General features: G+C 39.0%; 1 protein-coding gene across 1 annotated transcript; it reads right to left on the bottom strand.

Annotated features, from left to right (window-relative positions):
• Positions 1–4,950: 4,950 nt before the first annotated feature.
• On the bottom strand, positions 4,951–10,592 carry CLEC3A (C-type lectin domain family 3 member A). The gene is made up of 3 exons (XM_008491641.2): positions 10,421–10,592; positions 8,266–8,346; positions 4,951–5,409 (listed from the first exon to the last, which is right to left on the bottom strand). Exons 1-3 carry the CDS (start codon positions 10,533–10,535, stop codon positions 5,018–5,020), a joined length of 588 nt encoding a protein of 195 aa, XP_008489863.1. The 5' UTR covers positions 10,536–10,592; the 3' UTR covers positions 4,951–5,017.
• Positions 10,593–10,869: the final 277 nt, after the last annotated feature.

Genomic DNA, 10,869 nt, shown 5'->3' with positions numbered 1-10,869 from the left:
TTTTGGGAAGGGAGAGAGACCATTGTCAGGCTACCTTGTGATGTCTGGCATGCCAGTGGTGATCCAGGTTGCAGCACAGTGATGTATGGTACACACTGCTCATGTGAAGTGCTATTAGTATTTATTAACTCCTACTAGTAGTGTATTCATGAACTTAACATTAACATTATTAATCGTTAGCATAATTGAACAGCTGCACACACATGCACACATGCACAACTAGATACAGTTTATATTTCCTAAAAAAACCCATCTGGATTTAATTTAACATTAGTAGAATATCAAGTTTCAGTAGGGCGTTTCATGAAGAATGAAAAATTTGGTTTTAAACTTTTGAAAAAAGACAGCAAATCTTTTCTGGTTAAGGGCTGATTTAAGTCTCCTAGTGTCTGCTACTTCAGCAAGATCCAGGGGATAGGTTTTGCTGGCAGAAATGACAACAAGCTTGGAGCTAGGTGATCTTTAAGGTCCCTTCCAACTCAAATCATTCTACGGTTCTATGACAGATTTTATAAAATGTGCTCCTCATCAATGCCTTTCAGCTACCCTTTATAATGTCCCAAAATGCTTACAGTGATTCTTAGTGAGCAATATTCTCAGAAATGTGTTTTAATCAGCAAATGAATATACTAAATGATTGCTGGTTATAAGTCTGATTATCAGCAGTAAGAGTGAGTTGATGATGTCAGTGGAGGCATACATTTGTTAGAATTCATCACACACTCCATATCTAACTCTTGGGAAGGACAGATAACCTGCTGGATCAAATACTGAATCCAGAAGTTTTTGTTTCTTTTTTCTGGCTCAATGATGCTTTATTTCAATTCATAATTTCTTATTACTTCAGCTTCCCCTTTGTAAAATGGGGATAATAACCTCCCTTTTGTCTATCTAGATTGTAAACTTTTTGCAACAGACACTTTATTTTACCACATATTCAAGAAGGCCCTGAACACAGAACATGCTAATATTTTAAGTTAGAAGAAGAAACAGATTATAAATAGGGAAAAATTAAATGAATCAGTCATCTTTTGAATGCACTAGAGTTGATGCTGCCCTAAGAAAACAGCTTGCTTTTTAAATCCTTATTTCTTCTCTTTCTCAAGAGTCCCACAATTCCTTTTTTCTCTCTTTCATACTCTTTTCACACTCCATTCCTCCAAAAGCAGACAGGACTGTCAGTGATACAGTTTTACACCTACATGTTTATTACATGGTTAATATCTTTTTGTCTGGACAGAAACTGTGATGAAAAACACATTTCAACTGATCTTTTTGATGTCTTGAACAGCATCTCATAGAAGAGATATACCCTTGAGGTTACATGCTAACCCTAGCTCAAAAAAAAACCCAACAAAAGTTCCACCAAAAACCGAACTTGAAGAAAAATTTCTAAAATTAGATTATTTTTACATTACAAAAAATTTCTTTTTGCATTACAAAGACTGAGAAATTGGTTTTGCCAAGGCGAGCTGCAGCCCTCACAGAGGAGTGCAGGGTAAAGCCTCCAGAGGGAACTGAGCCACGAGTAGCAGTCCTGCCGCCAGCCCAGCCTAGGCCCCGAACTCCACTCAGTGCTCACCCAACAGCCAGCGGGGACCTTCCCGCTCTGTTGGTTCCCCTCCGCGGCAGCGGCGGGGGAAGGGGCGATCACCCTGGGCGTCCGGGCAGGCTCCGCGGTGTCCGGGCGCTCCTGGTCGCCCAGCGCCCTCCTCCCCGGCAGCTTCAGCACCGGGGCGGCGGACAGCGCCCTCCCGGCAGCCGGGGCCGTCCCGGGGCCCAAGCGCAGCGCGGAGCAGGGGAGCAGCTTGGCCGCTGCTCGCCTCGGGGCCTAAATAATCCTCCGCCCAAGACTTAACCGAAAAAGCCTCACCCGTGCCGGTACTGGGCATTGTGGAGCTATGCACCGGCCCCGGTGCCCTGGGAGGCGCCGTGGGGTGGGCGGTGAGCGCTGTCTGAGTGCACGGGGGAAGCGTGAAAGCAGCGTGGACACAGACCCTGCAGCACGCAGCACCTTCCCTCGAAAATCCCCCTGTTCTGACCCATCCACAGCTTCTTCTGGCTCCCACCAGAGCAGGCAGGCTAAAACTTGGCTGGGGGAGTAATGCTGGGAAGAAATTGTATACATTAACCTGTTAATTTACCTGCTGTAAAGCAGCAATGAAAGGAGTAGTTTTAGGGGTTTGGGGTTTCTTGGTTAATTGGTGGGTTGTTCGGTTTTTTTGTGTGTGTTGTCATATCATGTATTCAGGGGACGATTCCTGACATTTCTATCACAATGACTGCTTCATCTGACAAGATAAAGTTCATGAAAAAGTTTGTGGTTTGGGGTTTTTTTGTTTGTTTGTTTTTAAAAAAATGAAGGAAAGAAAAAAGCCTGGAATGAAAATTTGCTAATATTTATAATTTTTAAAATAAAAAATAAAAATAACGTAGGTTTAGCAGCTGAATATTAAACACTTTTGAAAATTAGTACAAAATATTTTTTTTAAATTTATTTTATATTTTCTTGCAAGCGTGCTGGTAGATGTTTGTATGTGATGTCAGGTTGGACAGTTTTCCTTTTGCGAGCAACAAAGAAGCAGGAGTTGTAACAGTAATCGCTTTTAAGTGATACTTCAAATTCTGTAAACTCTGCACTCTCCTGTTACACCACTAGGTGTGAGTGTTGGAGCTTCTTCTGTGGTTGTTTTGCAGTCATGTGTATAAAAGTTGCTGTCGTGCGTCGTGTTTAATTCCCAGTCACCCTAGAAATTCCCAACTGAACCGTGATGGTCATCCAGTGTGCCAGTGGAAAATCTCTAAGTTTGTGCATGACACAGCACCCATCTGCAGAGCATTATACCCCATCTGCACACCAAAGTGCAGCTCTTAGTCCCTTCTGCCAGCTGTGGTTCCTGGTGCGTAGTTTTGTGTAAGTTTTGCAGAAATGAGGAAGCCAGAGTTGGAATTTGAAGAGTGTCCCTGGGAGACCTCAGAGGATTTCAGAAACTTATTGCTAGAGACTGGTGTAGAGAGGACTAAATTGCTTTAATGGAAAAGATGGCCAATGTCCCATGTTTATCAGGAGAGCGAAAAGGTAGAGAACAGAGGTCTGGGAACAAGTGGTGCAGCAGCAGGTCAGAGCAGGCTAACCAGTCAGCAAATCCTCATCCTCAGTCTGAGTTCACTTCTCACAGGTACAGTTGGTCATTGACAGAAAAGGCAGTGGCAGATTTGGCAGGACAAAGTTTGTCTCCCTGATATGTTATTGCTTTGGTTTCTGTCTGTCTTGTTCCCACTGCAGGCATTTCTGCAGTAGTTTTTTATCTTTTTATCCTCCTACCATCTCCTCTCCAACTCTATCCACCGGAGTTTTTGTCAATTGTTTTTCCTGTTTGCTTTGTGTCCCTTTGTTACTTCTTAACTACTGGGAAAACTGGGAGTACTGGGAATCTTCACATTCATTACTGATTTCTGCAGTGTGGGTTTTGTCTTAGTGCATTAAATCACTAGGAACTAAGTAGTTATTTCTGCAAAGGTTGGTGGATTCTGAAAGAAAATTTGAGACCTTTGGGGACGTTTTGCTCCTTTATTTTAACGCAGGAGCGAAGTGAGAGAATTGACAATGGGACCTATTTTACAAATACACTAAGAGTGGGGAAAATAAAATTAATTACAACACATTACAATGGTGTGTTGCAACACTTGCATCTCAAAGAGAACTTAGGCAAGTAGGGATCTAAATGTAGTCCTGTGGCATGTAGAGAAACTAGGGGGAAAAAAAAAAAAATGTACCCAAAGATGTGCCCTTTGGAATCCTTCAAGACCTAGAAAAGAATGTCCTTCACATGAATGCAATGCAGTCAAAAACACTAATACATTTAAATACCAGTAATTGCAAATTTATTGCATAATTTAAGAAAATCTTGCACAACTAAAAGATAAAAAGTAGGAATTAGCCTCCAACAGCAATATATTTAAATGTTCAAATGAAATTCCTTTACACACGAGAACCTGCTGTTTCTAGCACAAAGGCAAATCTCTATTGTAAGGTTAAGAACAGCAAAAAATCACCAGCATATTTTACTTAATTTTCAAATATCAGGTGTTAATCTTGAGAAAATTTGCCTGTGAACAACTGAGCCATGGTTTGGCCCCACTCTTTGTGCCAATCAGGCATGCTGCCTGCCATGTGGAGAGAGCAGGATGGGCAGTGATGTGCCCAGGAAGGAGATCCTTCCTCTCTGTGCTTTCAGGAACCATTACTCTATTAATTATAAAGCCTCTTTCTGATCCTGCAGGAGAGAAAGCTTTTGCACATCTGAGGAAGGCATTACATAAGAGAGGTATGCTCTAGTCCCAGGCTGGTTTCTTCTACAGAAATGTTCCGAATGGACTAACTGATGCAGTAGAACAGCTACTGTCCCAATTTTCTAGCATTGTGTCACTTTTAACTCCATATTGTTTAAAAATTAACATTAGATTTTTCTGTTTCATTTGGCTTTCTTAACCCATAGGTAAAACTCTGGTCACAGATCTATCCTGTTATACTCTATAAGGATGATGGTGATTTTTCAGAGGAGCTCACAAAATCCCAAAGCCCCTCTTAAACACTGGAACTCAAAGGATACCTATACCTTATATTGGAACATCACCATACAGTAATCTTTTGTAAACTTTCAATAAATTCACTAGCATTTTGACTTCAAGCAAATACTATCCTACCAAGGAGATACTAAATATAGAAATAGGTGAATCCCATCAACCTGAACATCAGGCTGCTGCTGATATGATACAATGCAGGTCAAAACATAATATATATTCCTGTACATTATAAGAGCACTCACTAAACATAATATTTTTAGCACTTTAATAGAAAATAAATTAATGGAGGCAACCTCTTTTTCAGGAAAGTGTAAGTACAATGCAGGAGATCGGTATTTTTAACTTGCCACTGTCTCGGCCCACTGGGAGGGGTTGCTAATAAGCAAAAATTCACCTTACTAATCCAAAACATGGTCATGTGTATATGTAGTTATGGGATCAGAAATTCACAAATGTACCTCTTGGCAGTGCGACAGACTTCATCTGCCCACTTGCCTTGTGAATTCTGAGAAAAAAAGACACAGTTTTCACGCTTCCCCCCATTTGGTTGAGCACGATCCCAATTGAAGTACTGTAGAACCATGCCATTGACATCAACAAATTTACCTTCATTGATCATATCAATCACACCCAACCAAAACTCAGACACTCTGGGCATACTTTTCTTGCCATAATCTCGAAGAATGTTTGTTTCCTCATTATTCCTTGGGATAGCCAGTGTCCCTCCCTTGGCTATGCAGTCTTCATTGGCTTCATGAAAATGTTTGGTGGATTCTGATGCCAGGTAGCACTTCTTATGGGCCTTTGTCCCACGGAGACAGACTGTGGATAGATATTGGTTTGTGTGTTCGGTAAAAGCCTGGGCTATATCTTTAAATTATGTTTCCTAAAATGACAATTTTCTAAAGGTACATTGGGAATTAAGCAAACAAGTCCCTCAGCAAGTGAAAGGCTTCTGCCTTCACAGTGTGGAACTGCGAGTAGCAATAAGATCAGTTTCCTGCTATGCCCTTGGGAAGCCTGAACAGACTGCTCCCAGCCACTCTGCACAGCACCTTGCACTACAAGGAGTGTCAAAAGCAGGGCATGCTCTTACAGCTGCTCCAAAGAAGAGATACTTAGGAGGAAGGACAGACATAGCTGTCATCTTAGCACCATAAAGTGCTTTGAAGACTCTTTTCTGTCTTTATGCAGATAAGCCAGACACAATCTTGAGCCCCAGATTCCTCCAATAATACAATTTTCTCAAGGATTTTTTTTGTTTTTTGTTCAGAACACTACAATGTAACCCAGGGATATTGTCAATGTGTTACAAGTCTTCTTCTGGTAAATAGTCTCATTTTCATGCATTTTTACCTTTTTTCTTTCTTAAAACTGGTGGAATGGCTTTATAATAAAAAGAAAAATCTAAAGATCTTTTAATACTTATGTTATTTAAGTCCCACAGAAAAGTAAGGTTTTGTGCACTGAATAAGCCTAGTTCCTAGCAAACAGGAGCAGGACAGAAAAGTGCTGTTTTAATTATGTTCTGCTCACCAAGAAATATTGATTTGAAATTCCTTATTCAAATCTCTGTCTTGATGGCTGATAAAATTGTACTTTCACCTGCAGAAGAGTACACATTCACTTCTTTTTAATTTCTTTCTGTCCCTTCGAACTCTGAACTCAAATGAAACAAAGTAACTCAAATCTGTAAACATAAAAAGTCTACACTCATTACTGAGCTTGCATGAGAATCTTAACCAAATAATATAAACATTTGCATGTATAAATCTGTTTGCTTTTAGTTATACTGGAACATATCAGGGAAGTCTTGCTGTAAAGTGTACTAGAACATTAATTTGGCATATGCTCTGTAAGTGGAATTGCCTTGCAGAACCACTGTCAGAGTTCTTCCAACCCAAAGTCTGGGTGGGTAGGCGTGCAGGAGTGAATCCTTAACTTTACTTTCCAGCTCTCCAAATGCACATATGTGAAAAACTGATTTTCCTAATAAAAATACTTACAAGAATCCTCCTGGAAGGAGTGTTCCTTTTGAACTTAGGAAGGTAGCAAAAGCCTTGAATAAACTTCTGTAACTATTATTTTTTGAATCCTGCATGTCTGTTTCCAGATAATTTCTTTTATTGCTTGAACTCATCTTGTACATATATTAGAAATATGACACGAAACAATATGAACATCTTCTGTCCTGATGTTTTGCATAAACTGTTTCTAATTCCTGACATCTGTTCTTGTAAAAAAGTACTTGTGTATCTGATCAACAGGATATGGAAATCCACTTTGGATCATATCCTATGTGTCTCAGTGTTTTAATATTCCCAGTTGTGGTATACATTGCATTCCCTAGTTGCATTTTCAGGGTCAGAATTTTATATCAGGGCTTACCCTGCAAATTTTATCCTTTCTAACTGCTAATGGCTAAAGTAATGAACATACTTGCTAAATGTTGAATTCCTTAACGAATTTATATTCATGGCAGAGATCAGAGTAACCTTATCTACTTCAATGTTGGGGTAATGATGAAGACGTTCTCCTTTGATAGGGAGAAAGTGTGTGCTGCTAAATGGCACGTGGCAACATTTCAGGGCCATGTAGAGAGGAGACCTAGGAAATTTGAAATAAATAAGAAATCAGATTGTAAGGGGTTTCTTGGAAACATACATAAGCTAAAAATAAAGCTCCTTTTTCAAGTCTAATAAGGTCCTTTATAAAGGTGGTCAGAGTGAGAAGGGTGATAGATCTCTCTTTGCCAAATTTGGAATCTAGTTGAGCAGTGTGAGTTCTGAATTTAGAATATAACTCAAAATAAGTTTTGAGGGTAGAAAATCTCCCAGCTCTGGCTTAATTTCTAAGCCACTGCATGCTTACTCTCAAGCTCCTTCTGGAAGCAATACAAGAATTACTTTTAAACAAGAGTTCCTTGTCTAGCACCGGCTTCCTTTTTTAAGAAACTTTGAAGTCTTATAAGAAATTTAAAATAAAAATATTTTGTAAAGCTCAAAAAGCTCTACGTAACCCAAGACATAAAATAGAACAACCCAGATATTAACAGCCCTAGGGAAAATATGTTCTGTTTCATGTGAATGATGTCATTTCCTCTGTAGTGTCCTCTTTTACATGTTTAAATGCAAAGTTTTGTGTCAACAGCTGTGGAAAAGCAGAACAGTCTGTGTGTGTACTTACCCTTCATATTTTGTTTGGAAATTTCCATCTGGCTGTTTAAATACCCAAAGGACTCTGCACATTGATATGGAATATTTCTGAACTCACAGTGTGCATTACTTTGAAGTTTTATGGCCATATTCACATTTGAATGTCACAGACTCCACACTTTAAAAATACTCAGTCCTTTTAGCTTCCTCTTGGGGGTATTCTCAGACTTTTCTATTAATATTTTTGCCTTGATAGTTAGCCCACACTCATATAGGAGCTGAGGACCTAACTCATTGACTAGCTGAACTCTCAAACTCTCAGAGTAACACACATTGTTGTCTTTGTCTGATTATAGCTAAAATCACCACTTGGGGTTGTGCATAGCACCTCCATTACAGCTATGGCATACCATGCTCCTAAGGACTTGCATTTCTCAGACACCAATCCCCAATAAAGAGCAGGATGGGAGTGAAGGAGGGAGGATAACTTTTGGAAGCTACAGACCACTGTAAGTTGCTTTACCTGTCTGAAGTGCTTGCATTTCTTTCAGAGCATTTACTTCTCGCCACAATTTGTCAATCTGGGTCTTTAGGTCATCTTTTTCTTAAATAAAAGAGAGAAATGAACAGATACACATACAAAAATGCATTTTTTAAAAAGCTGCTTCAAAACATCATGGGTTTCTGCATTGCTGAGATATTTTTTGATTTCTTTTAAATATTTTTTGCTTAATATAGGAATTCATGTAATGTTCTATTAAAAAACAAGAGGAATTCATCTTTATATTTCACCCATACAGTTTAAATCTCATTTTATGCTCAACTTTATCCAAGTAACTGTTTGAAAACCATAGATTGTTGCAACTAATCATTTTATAGTGTGCCAGTATCTAATTTATAGCAAAATTTGCCTATGTAGTTTTGAACCATGGTGTAAATATATGACATACAAATAATAGCAGGACACAAGTTGTGTTTATGCAAAGAAATGTTATTTTTGTAAGCATGAAAATTTCACTCAGCTCTTGTTTTAACACAGTGAGGAACACCTAATATAATCCAACTTCATTGCCTGACTGTATGCAGACAAACTTGCTGAGCTGCAATTTCTTCTCCCAGGAGGAAACTCCCTCTCTCCATTAGTACCAAGAGGGCCTGGTGAGTTGAGTCACAGAAATTCAGTCTGAATCCCCATTCTGTAGCACTTACCAAAGCTCCAAGAAAATGGTAGGACATGAAAAGAAGCTAATATTCACATAACTCCATTTTCATGTCCACTTTTCCATTCTTTGTTCCTTAATCATTATCATGTTCCACTACCACCAAACAACTAGCAGTCATGCTGCCATTGCACAAGATCATAATTTGATTGCAGCAGTAACCAGGCCTTCCAGAAGCCACAGTAATGAACATGAGGAATAAATAAGCTCTTTCACACACAACAGAATTAACAAAACCACAGTTCCTACAGATCTGTGTTACATCACCTAAACCTCCAGCTGCACCCCAGAAAGCTTTATTCTTCTCCATATTCCCTACTGCCTATGGGGATAATCCCAGCTGTGCTTCGTGACTCCATGGTTCCCCAAAGCAAGACTCCCAGTTCCTCAATCCGTGCTCCTCCCAGCTCTCCATGACCTCTATCTACTTCAAAAGAGTTAAAAACTAGAATAAACTGAACTCCTGGTGTAACATTTTCATAGTAAGACACTAATGTAGGTTTTTTTGGTTTGTACAATCATTCTGAATTTCATAAAATATTGGCAACCTTATCTTCAGGAGCTCCATTCTTCTGCCAATTTTTTTCAAGTACAAAAGCAGTGGAAGGTTGACATACAAATGTGTTGGCAAAAAAAGGGCATAATAAGCCTGTCCTTAGGACACCAAACTGAAAAATATAGAGATTCAAAAGGAGAAGGAAGTATATATAAGTGTACAGCTCTGGAGGGGTGTAATTATGTTGTACAATGGCTTTATCAAAACTGCATTTTTTTTCATTGACTAGGAGTTTAAATATTTACCATAGTGCAACCTCCATCAAACCCTCCTTTATTAGAAATAAGTCTTTAAATTAAGTGCACAGACATTTTCAAACAACATCCAGTGGTTTTTTCTTTGTTCTGTAAGCTTTGCTCTGGGAATTTCTGCTTCATTAGTTTGACTTGCCTTTGCACAGTACTTGTCACACAGGTGAAGTAATGTTCTGCAGATATTAGACAGACATTCTCTAAAATTAGGAAACAGCACAAAAATCTGAACAATAGCCCTTGGAGGCCTAATATTTTATTCTGCTCTTTTCTACCATATGTACATGAATTTCCATTCTTCTGATCTTAGTCAATGTAACCATGTAACTAAGAATGATCAGTCAGAGTCCTCTCTCAGCTCTAACTCCAAGTCCTAAATAACTCAACAGAGATGAATAGGCATAACAGAGCAACATATTTGCAACTTTTATACAGCTCTATTTCCATAACTTATTCTGCAACTTTATTTTTAGCTTTGCCAGCTTGCATTAAAAAATTAATTACATATAATATAGACTCTGTAAATATTAATTTAAAGTTACTAAGCATTTGTGTTATGCTAGTTTCTGATTCATGCAATGTTATTTAAATGCATAGTAAACTTGCACAATCTGTAAGCTTCTGTCCTTTCTCCCAGTTAAAACCCAGTACCTTTCACTCTACGTTTGCTGTGCTTCCTGGCTTTGAATTTGGAAGCCTGGCTGATGGTCTGATCCAGGAGTAGTATGCTTATGAGTAGAAAAATCATAATTCCAGTTTGTGCCATGTCTCTTCTGAAGAATTTAACAAGAAGTTTCAAGAAATTCTCTTTAGCAGCTCTGAGAGCAAGTCACACAGACACATCTCAGTTGGGACTGACTGAGGTGAGTTTATAAAAGTTGTAATGATAGGGTTGGCTGTACTCCCTGCTTACGAAATATGTTTAATACTTAAGCTGGCTGTAGCATAAGGCACCCCCTTGTTCTCACACCTCATCTGAAATTCTGGGTCAGGTTCCTTTTGCAGAGGCTGTACTAGCAGTGACCAGTGCACTGAATGCCACTAATAAGCACTCTATCTCCTGGTTTAACTCTCAAGCCAAAATGTATAGAAAAGCAGAT

Source organism: Calypte anna, chromosome 11 (genome assembly GCF_003957555.1).
Source record: "Calypte anna isolate BGI_N300 chromosome 11, bCalAnn1_v1.p, whole genome shotgun sequence".
NCBI lineage: Eukaryota > Metazoa > Chordata > Aves > Apodiformes > Trochilidae > Calypte > Calypte anna.
The sequence above is the reverse complement of the archived record's forward strand: the minus strand, read 5'-3'. Positions and strand labels throughout refer to the sequence as shown.

Coding starts and splice junctions, on each gene's coding strand:
- CLEC3A (XM_008491641.2), bottom strand. CDS start 10,535: ATGGCACAAACTGGAATTATGATTTTTCTACTCATAAGCATACTACTC. Junction 8,347..10,420: donor CAGCAAACGTAGAGTGAAAG/GTACTGGGTTTT, acceptor CTTTTATTTAAG/AAAAAGATGACCTAAAGACC. Junction 5,410..8,265: donor AATGCAAGCACTTCAGACAG/GTAAAGCAACTT, acceptor ATCTATCCACAG/TCTGTCTCCGTGGGACAAAG.